We start from the raw sequence: 18,619 nt of genomic DNA, 5'->3' as shown, positions 1-18,619 counted from the left end.
AGAATGTACAGTTTTAAAATATCAACTGTCACTTTTAATAAAAGCTCATAATAAATTTGACGACTTTGATTCGAGTGCAATATGATTCATTTAGACTTGTGGCAGTGATGTTTTAAAACTACTCCAAGGATTTGATTCAGAAGCGAGAGATTTGCGATGGTTTAGACAAACATGTAAAAAAAAAAAAAAAAACATTCCTACAAAATGTCTTGGACAATATCAGCATTTAGTCCCTAAATGTTGCATTTAAAGGTGTCAAGCGATCTTCGTGTTTCTAATATTCGTTTCTAATGACTTCCTTTTTTGATGCACAACTAGAGCTGAACCCACAAGGACCTGGTTCAAGTCAGACGCGATATGTAAAAAGTTGTGGAATGTAAACGCAGTTGAGAATGTACATGATGTAGTGTACGATCTCTGTCACAGGAAGGTTCGTTTTTGTACTCGGTTGTCCGGTATAAATGAAAAGCACATTGTATACTCTTAGTCTATCGCATGACTCAATGAATGGACATTGAGAAGGGCTCAAACACAAGCGTAATGTGTTTCATGTGACAGAATGAGCAGACGCTCATTCGAGAGAGACAGAGATGTGTGTAATGGAACATTTGAAATATTTCAGGACTAGCGTTTTATTTGAGGTTTGAATTTGTAAATTTGGTCTGTTTTACGTAATAAACATGCACAGTTGTTCAAACAAAATGGATGTTGCCTGTCATTTCGAAGAATTTCTATTAATATACCTTGACATGGTTTTAAAACAAAAAAATCGTATTCTAGCTCAAGTTTTGAAGACAGCAACATAGTGTCAGCCCAGATCCGGTCCACATCTGGTACCAGATGTGGGCCAACACTATTGAATCTGGGCCAACACTATGTTGCAGTCTCTCTCTTTTCAAAAAAAATGTAAATGTGAAGCTGAAAACTTTAATTGGCCTTTGAAATGCATTCTAAATAAAACTGTAATTTTCATTCAGGTCATATTCTTGTATTTCTGGGGTCACTCTCAGGTGGAAGGTCTTGCCTTTAGCTTCTTTGGTCGACAGAGGAGAACGCGGTCCGATGATTGCGCATTTATCTCTGCTGCTTTTTCCACTGACCACTGTGAATACACAACAAAAGTGTTTTGTATTAGTTTATCATAGTAAAAAAAAAAAAAAAAGTATATTGGTCAATTCATCTGCCTATATTTGGCCATTTTGTGATTATACTTCCCATATCAGACGCACAATAAATTGACAATTGATAATGTAATTTTGTCAGCAAATTTTGAGCAAAAGTCAGTTAGGGCCAGGAATTTTGTTTTGTTTTGTTTTTTTAAGAAATTAATACTTTTATTCAGCAAGGACGTATTAAACTGATCAAAAGTGAGGGTAAAGACATTTATAAATGTATATTTCAAAACAATTTTGTTCTTTTGAACTTTTATCATGTTTCAACAAAATATTAAGCAGCACAACTGTTTTAAACATGGACAACAATAACAAATGTTTGTTAAGCAGCAAATCAGCATTTTACAATGATTTCTGAAGGATCATGTGACACAGAAGACTGGAATAATGATGCTGAAAATTCAGCTTTACATTACAGGAATGAATAAAAAAATATATATATATTGAATTTCAAACTTTTTATTTAAAAGTGTAATAGTATTTCGCAATATTAAGGTTTTTAAAACCCAAACTTTTAAACGCTAGTATATTATATTTTATTATTTAAGCAATTTTGTGTATGTGTAATTTGTACCTATCAGTGTTATTTTAGTATTATTGAGATACTATTATATATTTTTTATTGTTTAAGTATGTGTGTTTTGTCATTTTTATTAGTTTTTTAAATGCATAGTTATGAATTATTAGTTACTAATATTAGAGGACTAATAGGGAATCCTGAATGAGGGTATAGGGGGCGATTTCAGACACAGCCTAAGATCAAATTTGTGCTTAAGCACGATTTATAAATGAGGCCCCTGGCACCTATAAAAAATACAGCAATGTTTGTTTCTGGACCTACATCTTATGTAGAAACACTAGACAGACAAATACTCCAGAGAAAAGCACATGTGAACACCCTAAATATACAGCAATCAGGCTGTGCCAGGTTCCTCAATGTCCTGGTGAACCCTCAGCGTGATTCTCCGGCGATCAGATGCGCCCTCATTTGTTCTAGAAGTGTGGCCTTTATCTCACAAACGCTTTTTATATAACACTGTTGTTACTGGAGACTGCATCTTGACTCAGTATATTCTCACAGGAACAGAGCGCTGCAGGAGAGGGTCATTTCTCATTTCATACTTTAAATCCCATAAGATCTTCGGTCTGTTTTAAAAACAAATCCTCTGCTCACACACTACACGTCTGGTTTTCAGAGTCCACTTCATGGAGTATACAAGCCTTCTGCGTGGTTTAAAGATAATAAAATGCAGCAGCAGAGAAGTCATTTGTTTTTAAATTAATTCTTGTAAATTTCATGGCTGATAAGAAAGTTTTATGGCTGGTAAATATCGTTTTTTAGTTTTTTTCCAATTCACTTGGCACTGAAAAAAATTTACTCACTACAGAAAAAAAAAAAATCTTAATATTTTCTTCATTTGTATTTGACTTTTTCTCCAGTAAAATAAAACATCTTTTCATTCTTAAATTCCTAGAATTTGGTTAGATTTACAGTATGCTTAAAATGAAATATTATTCATCAATTTAAACTGATCTTGTTATAATGATGAATTTTTATGGATGTAATTTTACCTTTCAAGGTAAAAAATAATTTTCAGAATTTAGCACGTTCTGCCACCAAAAAAAATACATAATGATGGGTTGCTTTTTTATTTATATTGACTTTATTTCATTGTGTCCAAACAGGATGATTTTCATGTATTACATTAATAAGAATGTGAATTTGTCATATTACACCGTGTCCTAACTACACGCGACGCAACGCTGCGACACACAATAAAAGGTATCTTTTCCATGTTAATCAGAGTTTTTATATTTATTTAAATTTTTTTAATTTTATTTGTCTTATCTTATCATTTTTGTGGGTATAATGAGTAGGTTAAGGCTAAATTATTTTTAATTACTGTATTGAAAAAGAAGCTAATTTTCTCGCGACTGGCGGATCTCAAAGTATCGCGGTACGAGAGTTCCCACTTTAGTCTACAGACATTCGTTGGTTTTTTAATAAACCCACTAGTAAAAGTGTGGAGTTTTCTAACTCTGACACTTCAACTATCAATTCCACTGCTGCTACTGACACAGCAAAAAACAGCACGAAACAGCACGAGGCCGCATCTGAGAACAAAGCCGGCCTGGGATCCAGCAGCACCGCCACCGTGTCAGCGGAGTTATCCGCTCAACCTGCCGCATCTGGATCTCGATACGTTGACCTTCGGGGAGAAAGCTATTGGGCCGAGACAGCCCATACTTTCTTCTTTCCCTAAGCGCCTAATTGGGAATGTTAATCGTGCCTTCTCTACATTTTAGTATCACAAGTTCCCATGGATAGAGTACTCAGTTTCACTGGATTTCGTTTTTTTGTTTTGCTGTCACCACTTTTCTTAAAATATTGCAAGATCAGACAAACTATTTACAAAAGTGGGAGCTCGGAACTGGAAAAAACTGTCAGAGAAGCTGACAAAACACGCTTTGTCACAGGTACATTTAAATAGCATGAAGATGTGGGAGAGCTACAAACAGGCTGGTGCATCAGCACAGCTGTCACACAGCCATCAAAGCACAGTACAAAAAAACAGACAGTACCTGTGCAAATCCATTAATATTATAAAATTGCTTGCTAAATTAGGCCTCCTTTTCCGCGGACATCGTGAAGATACTGATGCAGAAACAAGGGGGAATTATTTAAGTACCGGTATATGTAATTTGTTTTCAAAATACGACCCTGATTTCGAATCCATGCAGTCGAAATATTTTAACGGCAAAAGCCGAGACTTTCAGAATGAAATAACTGCATTGTGTGCAGAGCTCATTCGTGAGGAAATTTCCAAGAAAGTACACGAGACTGGTTCTCTTGCTATTGTTGCTGATGAAGCAAAGTCCTCAAAGACTGAGCAACTTTCTGTTTGCATTAGACACACAGAGGGACTTCAGATCAAGGAGCGATTTATTTGCTTTGTTTACTGTTACATTTCTGGCATTAAAGAAGGATTGCAGTCGTGTGGGCTGAAGGACATTCCCATAATTGCTCAGGCATACGATGGAGCCTCTGTAATGTTGGGGCATTTGAGTGGAGTTCAGCAACGGATCAGAGAGGAATTCCCCTTTGCTGTGTATGTGCATTGCATGGCACATAAACTAAATCTCGTACTCGTTGAATCATGTACAGTGAACATAGACATTAAAACGTGTCTAAATGTAATTGACGAACTATACTCCTTGTTTACAGAGCCAAGCAACCATTGCAGATTTCTCATGATGCAGAAAACACTGGCTCTTAAACCAAAAGAGCTAGTGCAGCAAAGTGAAACACGATGGGCTTGCAAATATAGGTGTGTTTCTGCTGTCAAATCACAATATGCTGCCATCACTCGCTGTTTGAAAGAGATGGAAGAAGAGGGAGAAAAGTGGTCTGTGGATGCAAGTGGGTTGTATAACCACATGACAAAGTCTCCGCTTCATTACGTCCTTAATTGTTCTCGAGGAAGTTCTCAGAGTTGTACATGTAACACACAAACGTCTGCAAGGCGCAAGTACAGCCATGGCTGATGCGGCCTCAGCAGTCAATAGTCTGATAACACATCTCCAGCGCTGCAGAGAGGAGAGTTCATGGGAGGCAATGTGGAAGCAGGTGAAAACGTTTTGTGAGGATGTCGCTGGTTTTTGTGCAGAGAGTGCCCCACAAACTGCAGGAAAACGAAAAAGAACTTTGCGACAACCTCCCAGGCTTTCGCAGTACATAGTACCATCCACACTTGGACAGCGTGATGAAAATGAGACGCAATGGGGATCAGAATCACAGACATTTAAATGTCATTTGTATCTCCCTGTTTTAGACACTATGCTGGCTGAATTGGACAAGCGATTTTCAACTGAAGCAATGGCCCTGAGTGTGACAAGAAAGGCCTTTACTAAGCATGTATGCAAGCTTTAAGATTCACTGTCAGCTTGTGACAGCTGAAATGGATCTTGTGAAATGTGCAATCGCATCGCCGATCACCCTTAAAAAACTTCAAGATGAAGTACGGAAGGATAGATATCCAAACTTTTACCGTCTGCTGCAGCTTGCACTCACACTGCCAGTTGGCTCTGCTACGTCAGAAAGAAGTTTCTCAGTTATGAGAAGAATCAGAAACTGGCTCCGATCTGCAATGGCTCAGGGCAGATTCTCAAATCTTTCCCTACTGCATATAGAGAACGACTTGACTGCAAATTTATCAGAAGAGAAGATAGTGGACATCTATGCAACTTGGAAAAAGAGGCAGCTTCTTCTGCATTAGGTAAGATATGTTTTTAACGCTATTCTTTGAATAGCAGTCCTTGTTCATTGTAAATGTATTTTAAATGTAGATGGTATGATATATAAATATATGAAAGATGGTAGCCCATATAAAAAAATCTGAGCTTGTGGTCTGCCGGTAGGTGCCCCGCCACGCACAAAAGTGAAACTCCGCCTATGAGCCCAGGGGTTTTTAAAGTGTGGGGCGCGCCTCCCCAGGGGGGCGCCAGAGCATGCCAGGGGAGGCGCGGAGAGTGGTAAATAATTATATTAATAAAAAATAAAATAAAATAATTATATTGCACAGATGGACGAAAGCGAAATATGCTTGATGCTAGTTCTGCGATATATGCGAAGTTTGCCAAACATCACCATGATTTTGAGCCGGAGGACGACGAAAAGTGCCATCAGCACTTCAGTTATTGTGTGCGAGCGATTGGGTAAGTTGTGTCATAAGGGAGGCCCACTGTCTTAGACTTTGAAAACCCCTGATATAGCCTACTTATCCATTTTCTTGCCGTCAAGATTACTCTCTGGTGCTGTGCACTTGACGCAAGAGCCCGCCCACACGCTGTTCTGATTGGCTGTGGGTTTTGATTCATTTTTACGCATCTCGCAGTCGTGTCGCGTCTAGTGTGGACAGAAAAACTTTTTGTCGCTGGATCTTGTCGTCTGGTTAGGACACGGTGTAATGAAAATATTTTGAGAAATTGCACTTAATTCTCATGAAAGTAGAATTATACCTAAAAATTATCCTAAAAAATGATTATTTTTAATGCTAAATTTTATTCCTGTATGCTTCAAATTAAATATATATATATATATATATATATATATATATATATATATATATATATATATATACATTTTTTTTATATATATATATATATATATATATATATATATATTGTCTGAAGGATGTTTAGATTTAGATTTTTTTTTACTGGAAAAGACCAAAAGTGCGAGGTGGGTGGTGTTTTACAAATTGATCGAGACCTGGTACCAACCTGGCAAACGGACACACTCGTCTCTGTGGCGTTCATCCCACGCTTTCGTTTTGCAGGTCTTGCTACAGTAGAAGACCTCATGACAGCGGCTACAGGCCATAAGCTGCACACCCACCGAACGACCGCACTGGTAGCAATATTTGAAGCGAGGCTTTCTGGAATAAAAAACACAAATAGACACGGATGTGTCACTCGTGTCCACAGCAGGAAAAAAAACACTTTGGTTTGCAATAATGAAGTACCTCCGCGCTCTCTGACCGATGCATGAAGTCCTGCTGTTCTCTTCAGGAGAGCTCAGGAGACTCGGTGTCGCTCCTGCTCCGGTATACACAAACTTATCTGAGGGACTGACACCTTAGACAACAGACAAACACACACACATTACAAGATAGGCGAAATCCATAAAGCGTTGTGTATTTCTAGTAACGATCAGCCAGTCTCACTGAATACGCCTTGGCTCCTATCCTTCTCCATGCGGCGTGTTTCCATTCTGATCGCCTCCTGTCTCAGCAGATCTCCCATGAGGCCTAGCACCTGCCGGCGGGCATTATAGGCCTGTCTCTCGTGCTTGTTGAGGGCATGATATGGGGTGTGGGCCATGCGCTGGTTCTGGTGGGAAAGCAGAACCGGTCTGGTAAGAGGATTGATAAATGAGATTTCAGATGATCTGGAACACGGGATGAACTGGCGATGAAAAGCTGCACCTGTTGGAATGCGCTGTGCGCATAATCCACGACTGTTCCCACAGCACACCTGCGTCCCTCGCCCACCACGACAGGCATGAGGATGTCAGCGCCGGCTTTGATCAATTTTTCCAGCTTAATGAAGCGAAACAGAAACAAAGAGAGCAGAGTGATTAGGAATAACTGTATTTATTTTTCCCTATTTACTTGATTGACAAGTCTCTGAAGTACTAAATTGTTTCTGAGAGTGAGTAGAATGATAATTCAACCTGCTCTTGTGAGGGAAAAACATGATTGGGTATATTTTTGCTGCCCTATGTACAAGTGAGTGTCATAATTATAAATTACCTTTTTTATTAAGAGGCAATATTTGCCCCCTGGAGTTTTATACTTTAAGTGAAAAAAAAAAAAATCATATCATAATTTTTTACTAACCATATAAAACCGTGTGATCCTTATTTTCTTCTTCTTTTTGAATGATCAGAATAATCAGATATTACAAATACCAAAAAGTAATTCCTTACAAGTCCCTCATTTTTGTTACTTTCGAGGGCATTTTGCCCCAAGCTGTTTAATTTCTGACACCATTTCCAAGTTAAACGTCCACTGAGTGACAATTCAAGTGAGTTTTATTTAGTCAAATATAGATGATGCTTTAATAAGCTTAAAAAGCCAGACAAATAATGTTCTATTAAATCAGTTTATTTTTTATTCAATTTATTTAAAAAAATATATATATAATCATTATTATTGTATTTTATTGTATTATTATATTATATTGTATAATAGAGATGTTTTCTAATTATTTTATAATATTTATATAATTATTCTAAACAACATATTACAGAATCATTTTAAGTCAATAAACAGAAGTGCACACTATATATATATTATATAATATCTAAATATTTTATTTAGAATATATAGACTCATTTAATATGTTAATTAATATATTTAGAATAATGAATAGTACTTAACAATAATTTAGAAAAAATTATATAAGGTATTATATAGACAGAATAAACATATTTATTTTCATTTGAAAAAAAAATACTTTTAAAATCCATTTATTCTATTTTAATAATAATTTAGATTGATTTTATATAATAACTTTTACTTGTATTATAATATTATTAACTATATATATTTATTCTAAATATTTTATTATTTAATTCAAGTCTAAATTTAAATAAAATTTTACATTCAGTAAATGTACATGTTATTTTGTAATGTGTTGTGCAACTACAGAGCTGCGGAAACATATTTCACATATGCACGCATTTTCCCATGAGACCACGCAGGATAATTAGTTGAAGGCGATCACCAGCTTGACTTGGTTGCGTGGATGTGGCCCACGGTCGTAGTTGATGTTGGCAAGGGCACAGAGAGCGCTGCCCACATGACGGGTGAGAGGAAGATTAGGATCAGCCCCTCCGGCTAACAGTTCATCCACAGCCTGGGAAAACAACATTAATACACACAGCACGTCAAAGCAATGCCATAGAGTTCTCACCCTCATCTTTCAGCCATGATTTATTATTCCACAATCATTCTGTGTCTTGGAACAGACCGTATTTAATTATACCCTAAAAGATGATTCGTTGCACTACACATGATTTAGTCGGAAGAAGTGATGTCAGCAATGATTACATACAAGGTCGTTGCCGCTTGCGATGGCTAGAGACAGGGGTGAATGGCCACTCCACACATCATTGGGGCTTGCTTTGCGAGAAAGAAGAAGCGCAACCACATCTCTAGCATTCTGAAAGGACAAAAAGCCTTTTTATAATTGAATGTTCCATATTTACTTCTTATATATATATGTATATGACTTTTCAGCATCGTTACTCCAGTCTTCAGTGTCACATGATGCTACATATTGTGTTCTTACTGCATAATCGCTGTCTCTTTGGCAGGCCACGTGTACTGGTGTCCTCCCACCTTCCTGAGGAAACTCGACCGGGGCTTCGCTGAACTTAGCCAGGGGTCTAGAGGCCATGAAATGCTGATTCTCAAAGGCCTGGTGCTCAAGCGTCTCCTGAGGATTTATATTTCTATGATTAGAGACATTAAAAAAGGTTGTGGTGCAATAAATGTATACAAAACTTGAGGTTTGCTCAGAGTCAGACCATATCAAACTCGTAGACTTCATCGGCATCCTGAGCTTTGACGTCAGGGTCCGCTAGAGCGTGCAAGAGGAGCTCTGTGATTTCGGGACCCTCGGCTCCAGGCAACCCCGCTGAAATGTGAAGGGGGTACAGACCCTTTTGCTGTCACAGACCCAAAAAAAAGAGGAATCAAACTATATTGACCAGATAGATGTCTTGCTGTTGATAATCTAATGAAATATAAAAATGTGTTAGTAAGCAGAAAATCACCTTAATATTCTTATATACCAAAATATTGTAAACAAACTTGAATACTCAGGAAAGGAATCTACTTTGTAGATTAAACTAGATGAGTGAAAGTTGATCACAAACTTTGATGTTGGCTTGACAAAGCTTTGTCTGAAAGTTGAACATGTTTTTAACAAGTATATAGTATATTTTAGTATATATATATATACTAGGGGTGGAGCCGAACCCGAATACGGTATTCGGAAAGGCACAAATAACGTGTTTTTTACAAATACTTATTTCGAACAAATACTTTAAAAAATATTTGTATTCGGGAACAAGAAAAACTTTATTTCAAAAATCTGCGTTTCCTCATGAGACCGCAGTGCGCCTGGATGAGTGAGTGAGTGACGGACACAGGCTGCTCCACACAGCAACAGAGAGCGCTCGGCTGAGCGAAAAAACACTCAACTCCATCACTATTTTTGTTGAATAGATGTTTGTACCTTAACTGGGTTCCTGAGGCAGTTTATAACTTTCGAGAAGCGATCGGGAGATTATTCCATTACGCGGCATTATTGACGTCTGCAGTCGGGTGCTCTCGTGTTCGCTCTGTTTACGTACAGTAGCTGTTTAGCGCGGTAATTTAGACAATAGGCTGTTGACAGAGTAACGTTAACGTTCGGTTAAAAAGTTTAAAAATGCTTGTGTAGTTTTGTCGAATTGTATGCACGTGTGGGAGTTATATGGTACGTAAGTTACTCTGTCTGTTGCAGACAGCAATGTAGGCTGTAGGCTTCACAATGTTCACAATGGTATTTTATTAGTTGTTGGTTTAACCATGGTGGATGAGGTAATGGCTGTTATGTTATTTTCTATTCAATGACATTCCTTGTTTCATTGTTGGATTTATGGAAAAACATCAACCAATATTGCATATCCATAATTATTATAATGGATATAATTAAAGAATACTTACACATAATGTAAATTAGAAGTGTAACGCAAATTTTTTTTTTATGATTACGATTTTTACGCCTATTTTGAATTTTACTCGAATACAAATACAAATACAAATACTTTTCCCTCCTCAACAAATACAAATACAGATACAAATAGCGGCTGCTTTGCACACCCCTAATATATACATATATATATATATATATATTATAGCTAGTGTATTTTAACACATTGTTAACATGTTTTAGCAGAGTTGCCGACTCTTTTTGACACTTTTCCATTTTCTCACGCAGAGATAAATCGCGAAGCAAAGAGGACACCTCACCGACAGTCAGACAAGACAGAACAAGTTCCTTTTGATATGAAACAAATTTTCAGCTTTCAAATTCTGTCAATTTTATTACGAAATTCCAACAATAAATAACGTTTTGCCGCTTTTATAAATGTGACAGATCACTGTAGCGCCTCAGCGGCACGTGAACCGATCGTCTCCCTTTACTACTAATTAATAGTAAATCAACACGAATAAACAATAATAGGTACCGGTATGTTGAAAGATACAGTAGGCCTACAACTTACCGAAATGTATATTATGCCTCATACATAATATCGATCAATCACTGTTTTTTGACCGTGGAAAAAGAGGTCAATAAAACAGCTGGAGAACTAAAATGAGGATCAATATCAGCGTGGTGTTTTCGAGACGCCGAGAGCTTCATGTCCGTGACAAACTTGGACTTGACAGAGCTTCGCGAGTCGCGACTTGACAGCGACACCGCTCTTGAACATTCTTTATTAGACAGGTGAGCAAATGTACATAAAACAAATCAATGTTATATAGCTCAACATGATAAAATGTTAGAATATGATCAGTATGTTATTCTAATGTTGATCTAGCTTACTAGTAAGCTGCTAGTTTCATATAGCAAACAAACTAACACATAGAATAACATTATAACTTTCAATACATGCTGTTTAGTGTGATAGTGTAACGTTAGATCAAGTGAAACAGCGCTGAGTTACCTTTATATTCGTTATTTCCTGTGTTACCTTTATACCATTATTTCCTTTATATCCGCAGGACTCGCGTGTGATATCTGTCTATTACTAGCAATCGCGACCTGCTTCATACCACTGTAATGTTAAAAAACATGAATGTTTTCACTCATCCATTATTAGATCCATCAGCTTGACAGCATGTCCCAGCATTCAGCTTGTCCCTGCGTCATAAACCTACGCCTTTGTTATTGTACCGGTAAGCTGTTAGCGAACCCTAGCGGCAAAAAATATTACATATTGTAGCTTTAATGACCATAGCACGTTAGTTGGCTAGAATTTTTTTTATTTTATAATATATTTAGTATTAGTAGCCTATAAATGAGTATTTTGCTAAATATTTGCACTATATTACATATTTATTATATTTTTACTTATATCATTAAAATATTATAGTTATTATAACAAAAAACACATTATATTTAATTTGAGTTGTTATTTTTAACTTTTAATAATACCAGCTAACAGGGTAGCCTGTTTACAGCATTATGTGAGAATTTCTTTCTTGAGAAAAATTTACATGTATCTACTGTACTATTTATCCAAATGAATCGATATTGAATCAAGATCGGTATCAAACCCCAAGAATTGAATTGAAATTGTAAAATCCCCCCCCCCCCTCCATAATTCTCACTCCATGGTTTTAGCAAGTTGCTGACATGTTTCTAGCACGACTGAACAAATTGCTAACATGATTTAGCACAAAATAAAAGCCTCTTGAGGTACCTCTGGAAGTAGAGGTATGTCTGGACGAGCCCCGCACTCCAGTAGACGACGGACGCCCTTGACATGGGCAGCTTTGATAGCCAGGAAGATGACGGGCATGGGGACAGTAGAGGCGTTTGGGTCTGCTCCTCTCTCCAACAGAAGATTGATTGTAATCCATCGATTCCGATGTCTATCAGACCAGACGATCACCAGTCACAAAACAAAAATTTTTCATTCAAATCATTCGCATTACTGTAATGCGAAAAAACAACAACATATAAATATATAAAAGCATTATAATTATAGCATTCCTGTTGCTCAAAAAGTAGAGCACGGCACTAGCAACACCAAGGTCATGGATTTGATTCCCAGGGGATGCATGAACTGATCAAATGCAAGCCTTGAATGCAATGTGAGTCGCTTTGGATAAACGCATCTCAAAAATGTACCAGTGTAAATAAATATTATAAAATGTATTATAATATTTTATATGATAAAACTATTATTATTATTATTGATTAAATTATTATATTAGAATTTAAATCACTTTTATTTTATTTAATAATAATACATTAAGTAAATAAATTAAATAATTTTGTATGTAATAATTTACTTATTAATATTACACATATTTATTCACCACTAATAAGAATTTTTGGGTAAAATATGCTTATGAAAATGCATTATAAAAAAAATACATAAAATAAAATTACATTTAACCCAGGCATATTTTTTGTGAGTTTCATCTAAATAAAAATGATTTCTATAGAAATTTACTCTGTCTTAAGAAGTGCAATTTTCCGGACCGTCTCTTGGGTGTCTGTCGGAGTCACTGTTCCTGTCTGGCACAGGATCTCTGCACTCATCTGTAGGATCTCCTCTGTGACGTCAATGTGAAAACTAGCCAAAGAACATGCAGAATCAAATGAAAGATCATCTGATCTGATGCTCCGCTCTAGTTTGTCTTCAAACTCCAGATTTGTCAGCTCTTCTTCAGAGTCGACGACACTCTTTGTTTTCCTCTCTCGCCAAAACACAGAACCCACTGCAATCGTACCATCGAATACTTGAATAGATCTTGAAATGCTATCACGGGGTTCTACTGATGGTATGTCATGTTCATGATCAGGCTGAAGAACTATCTTCTTGTTTGGGTCTGTATTTTCATTGATTTGATGAACTTGAGGTTCCTCAGAGTTGCTGAGGCCTTCTGGTTGGTCAGGTTGATCTTCCTTTATGTCCTCGTTGATTTGCCCTTGAGCTCCGAGTTTCTCCAAGTTATTGAGGTTCTCTGGTTCAAGACTTTGGTCAACTTGGTTGGTTTGTCTTGGTGTCTCAAATATCTCTTGGTCGCTTTCATCTTCGGGTGTTCCTGTCATTGGATCTGGAGAGGATATATGGGAGACGTCTTCCAAAGGCTTGATCTTTAGCGTAACAGACCCGAAAAAAAAGGGAGGAACAAGAAATGAAGGGAAAAAATGATCTGACTAACTATAAGCATACCAAAATAAATCTCAGTATTCTTACCTGTGGCTCTGGGCTGATATTCTGGGTCACTTTCTCAGCCAGCGTCTCGTGTAAAGACTGAAGCGGATAGTAGAGGACAGTACAGACAGCCAGAGCAGACATGCCTTCATCATTTAACTTATTAACATCGGCCCCGCTGTCCAACAGCATGTGGATGACATCGTCATGACAGTGTACCTATATATAGACACACAACAAACCTAATTTACATGTTGATCATCACCAAACATGCAATCTGTACTGTGTGTTGTTATTCAAGATCTGAAACCTGTAGTTTTCATTCACAAATGTAAAAAAGAAAAAGAAAACAATGCTGCCATCTTCTGGCAAATATTGCTTACACACATTTATACTACAGGGCCGTTGAATGCTTGAATCTGATTGGTTGACGAACGTTCTGAGGTGTGCAATTATTTTCAGGGAACCGCACGGCTAAAGTAGTTCCGGCAGGTCTTGACCTCATTACAGTTCCATATCACTTCGCGTAGTCAACTGTAATAACGGACAATACGATACAATTCATAACAAGAAAAAGCTGCAGCCCCATGCGCTTGATCTGCAATTTTCAATGTCTAACTTCACAATCAATGAAAACATGCAGTTTAATTTTAATAAATAAAGTAAACAGTCCTATTCATAATCAATAGAAAATTAAACTGAATATTTAAATAAATTGATAGTCCTGTTGCACGGGTTTTCGTAATTATTGAAGATAATATAACAAATAAATAAAATTGATAGGCCTATACTTGTTAAAAGGGCTTTGTGTTTCATTTATTAGTCAGTCTACTGTCACTAATAGAAAAAAAGAATGAACGAATTAATTAAAACGAATTGAATTAATAAATAAATAATAATATTGACGCACATGCTTCTCTCTAAGGCCGGTTATGAATGTAATTTGATACTTATGTTATGACTGATCATGCACGCGTTTTCAGCGCGTTCAGTCTGTGTTCACAGTGGTGTTTAAAATCTGCTGCATTCACAGTCAGAGAATGTTTCTAGTCGTTACGTGTGTGTGTCCAGCATTACTCTGCTATCAGCGGCTCAAACCTCCGTTACTAACTCTAAAATGACGTTTTGGAATTAGCAACGGAGCATGGGTTTAGATGCGCAAGGAATTAGTCCTACATACAAGAGCGTTTTAATGACAAAAACTTTACAAACGTCTTGAAATACATCATCTGAACAATATTTCGAGGTGTGGTAACTGTAGTATAAGCGGAATAATTGACTCCAGGCCGTTGAATTATTATAAAAATAATGCACACCCGAGGTGTAACGGCCACTCCGCTTCGCGTCGTGACCGCATTACCACCTCGGGTGTGCATTATTTTTATAATAATTCAACGGCCTGTCGTCAATTATTCCTTACATATATAATACAATATTTATTATATTATATTTATATAATAAATTATATACTTCATTTATTTTTATGTTTTTTCATATAAAGGTAATATATATATATATATATATATATATATATACAGTGGTGGCCAAAATTATTAGAACGGTAAGATTTTTTAATGTATTAAAAAGAAGTATCTTCTGCTCACCAAGGCTTTGTTTATTTGATCCAAAATACAGCAAAAACAGTAATATTGTGATATGTTTTAAAAATATCCCTGTGTTATTCCTGTTATTCCTAAATGTATTCCTGTGATCGAAGCTGAATTTTCAGCATCATTACTCCAGTCTTCAGTGTCACATGATCCTTCAGAAATTATTCTAATATGCTGATTTGCTGCTCGAGAATCATTTATTATTATTATCAATGTTGAAAGCAGTTGTGTACAATTTCTTTTCAGGATTCTTTGATGAATAGAAAGTTCAAAAGAACAGCATTTATCTGAAATATAAAGCTTTTGCAACATAATACATATCTATACTGTCACTTTTTTATCAATTTAATGCATCCTTACTGAATAAAAATTATTAATTTATTTAATTTCTTTCCAAAAAAAAAAAAAAAAACTCGTACTGACCCCAAACTTTTGAACGGATAATGTTACAAAAAATTTTACACAACTGTTTTCAACTTAACATTGTATTATAATTTTTTTTTAAATACTAAAAAAAAAATATTCGTAAATGAAAAATATAATATTAATAAATAAATATATCAAAATAAACATACTGCCAATAACTAGTGCCTGGATCATTGGATCTTGTTAAAACAGAAGCTTACCGTGGCTGCTATGAGAGCCAGATGTCCTCGTGCGTCACTCACGTCGGGATGGACTTTTCCATCTCTGAAGATTCGATAAACATTCCTGCATTCACCATGTGAAGCTTCCTCGATCAGTTTCTCTGAGTTCAGCTCCAGGGGACCTTTGGGTCCAAACGGAGTCCTGTCCATATTCAACACTGCGGTGACGTCCCAGTCTAATGTTTCTGTCTCAAATCTGCAGGGAAAAAGTAAATGATATGGGTCAAATAAAGGTAAAACAAAATAAATGAATATTATATATACTGTACATATAAATATTGTTGGTACCATCTACCATCTTCTGGCAAATATATATTGCTTACTATTTATATGACAGACAGACTCAAAAAAAAAAGAAGAGTGTTCTGCCACAACATGCAATGCAATGTTAGAATTAAATATATTTTAATTATATTCATATGTTTTATTAAATATATAAATATATTATATTTCAACTCATTATATAAAAAAATATTAAAAAAAGTTTTGCCCAGGTTAATGCTAAGCAACAAATCTTCTCACCTGTGTCTCTGAATGTGTGCATTCATGCGCTGCTGTAGCGTCAAGGCTGTCGATGTTGATTGCTGCTCTGTGCTGATGTCACTCCTACCAAAAAAGTGAAGGTCCAGTTCCCGGCGTAGACACCTGGGGACGGGCAGATGGTCGGAGTCTGTGGAGTAGCTCTCAGTGTCTGGAGGCAGGATGAAGCGTTCCTCGTCCTCTGATAACTCCTGATCGGACTCAAGGGGACCGCCATCTGTACTCCACTCCACGTAGAGAGGAAGTTGAGGTTGTTTCTTAGGCAGTCTGGTCATGTGATCTGGGAAGTCCTCAAGACTAAAGCCGCCCTCCAGTGTGGTGCATATTCGCAGTAACATCTCTCTGTGCCAAAGGCCCACATCCTGCCGCCCATCAAGGTATGTCATGATCCCAGGGCCAAAACGTTCATCAGCGTGATACAGACCCTGTAGATTGGATTTTGTTTTATTGTCTATTATTTAATAAAAGTAAACGTATTGTTAATGAACTATGGGAATTATGAAACCTCAAAAGTTGATCCGTCTGGGAAAACCTGCACTCCGTATCCCTCTTTTCGGTTCAGATAAAAGTTTCCTTTGTATTTGGATCCATCTGGCCAGGAATACATACCTTTCCCATGTCGATAATCCTTAAAAAATGAACCTTTATAGAACTGAATAAAACATGAAAATAATTTGGTGTCAAAGTGGCAAGTACAGTGGAGAGGGGAGCAATACAAATGATTTAAAATAATTTTTAACAAAAAAAATCAAAGGTGCATTTCTGGTGCTTTCCACGAATAGGCTACAAAAAGGGCCTGTAAATAAATAAATAAATATGTTTTTATTTTTCTTGTTTTTCAGGAAATATACATTATGTTCATTAGTAGAAAAATGAAAATGAATGGATAAAAAATGTATGAAAAAAGCCTGAAAATAAATAGATACAGACAGATTTTCCTTCCCATTTATTTATTTTGCAATTTTCTAGCAATAAACATTATTTTTTATTGCCAAGTAACGTTAATTGAAAATAATTGAATGGAAAAAATAAAGATAATTAAATAGACAAATAATTATCAAACGTAGTATTTGAAATTGGTAACATTAAATCATTAAAAGTAGTTTATTACGATTAACGTTACGTTAACTGAATATTCAGCAGACTGTCAAAATGATGTCGAATACTGGCATTGATGCCTTTTCATGATAGGTTAATGTTACGTTTTATAAAGCCAGTGTTTATTAATTACTTCAATTTTGCAAATTAAACTTTGTCTCAGAACCAACAGAACTTTATATGGTAACGTTATTATCTGCTACATATGAAGTGAAATATACCTCTCCATTTGTCCATGTGAAGACACCAGTGCCATGCTTCAGGTTATTTACGAATCCTCCCTCATATTTACATCCATCCGACCATTCCTGGATTCCATGTCCATTTCTTTTCCAAGAACTATCCTTTCTCCACATTTCTGAACTAACGTGCTTTTCTTAATCAGTTCATATCATGACTTTATAAACGCTTGTTTACACAGCGCGCGACTTCTGAGTGCTCCAGACACTTTTTTATTGTTTAACTTCGGACGGTTACCATGACGACGCGAGGCTAGAGTAAATTCTTAAAACTGCATGTCGTAAATTTCTGCATCTGTCAAAGTCAAAAGCTGCACATCACGCGGAAATAGAGTCCTCGTTAAATTAACTGCTATTAAGCCAGTTCCTCTGTGAGATAGCTGGTCCTCCAGATGGTCTATTTACAACATAATATACATGACAAAGGCCGACGACCCTCTTCAAATAAACACGTGTTCCTCGTTGGTTTACTTTTGTGTTTCAAGTGACCTGCTAGTTCATGGTAGTAGTTAAACACCGCGCAACTAAGCAACCGCAACGACCCAGGGACAGTCGAGAGCGCGCGCATCGCAAGCACGCGCTGGCTTTTTCTTGCTCCGTCTCACACACAAATATATCTGTTTTAATAATGTTTAAATAAATTACTAACTAATTGATATCTGTTTTCTTTACTTATTTGACGGCTGTCAGTCAGTCAGCACCAAAACATCGCAAGCACAAAGCTTCCTCAGCCGCGTGCTCATTAGCGCGCGACGACACATGATACTTGCCGCATGGTGATACATTACAAGTGCCTGCACTA

At 36.6% G+C, this 18,619-nt stretch overlaps 1 protein-coding gene across 1 annotated transcript; it reads right to left on the bottom strand.

Annotated features, from left to right (window-relative positions):
- Nucleotides 1–601: 601 nt before the first annotated feature.
- Nucleotides 602–18,613, bottom strand: ankmy1 (ankyrin repeat and MYND domain containing 1). Its single transcript, XM_079592200.1, has 16 exons — nt 17,800–18,613; nt 16,986–17,132; nt 16,463–16,905; nt 15,920–16,136; nt 13,726–13,902; nt 12,976–13,622; nt 12,217–12,388; nt 9,268–9,408; nt 9,030–9,176; nt 8,793–8,900; nt 8,463–8,594; nt 7,160–7,273; nt 6,899–7,064; nt 6,698–6,809; nt 6,456–6,610; nt 602–1,102 (listed from the first exon to the last, which is right to left on the bottom strand). Exons 1-16 carry the CDS (start codon nt 17,932–17,934, stop codon nt 951–953), a joined length of 3,165 nt encoding a protein of 1,054 aa, XP_079448326.1. The 5' UTR covers nt 17,935–18,613; the 3' UTR covers nt 602–950.
- Between the last annotated feature and the right edge of the window lie 6 nt (nt 18,614–18,619).

The sequence above is a fragment of the Phoxinus phoxinus genome (assembly GCF_949152265.1).
Source record: "Phoxinus phoxinus genome assembly, chromosome: 20".
Taxonomy (NCBI): Eukaryota; Metazoa; Chordata; class Actinopteri; order Cypriniformes; family Leuciscidae; genus Phoxinus; species Phoxinus phoxinus.
The sequence above is the reverse complement of the archived record's forward strand: the minus strand, read 5'-3'. Positions and strand labels throughout refer to the sequence as shown.

Excerpts from the sequence above, each read along its gene's own strand:
- ankmy1 (XM_079592200.1), bottom strand. The coding sequence starts at position 17,934 with ATGTGGAGAAAGGATAGTTCTTGGAAAAGAAATGGACATGGAATCCAG. Across the intron at positions 9,177-9,267 it reads AAGTCTACGAGTTTGATATG|GAGACGCTTGAGCACCAGGC; the intron begins GTCTGACTCTGA and ends ATAAATCCTCAG. Across the intron at positions 7,065-7,159 it reads CGCACAGCGCATTCCAACAG|AACCAGCGCATGGCCCACAC; the intron begins GTGCAGCTTTTC and ends CTTTCCCACCAG.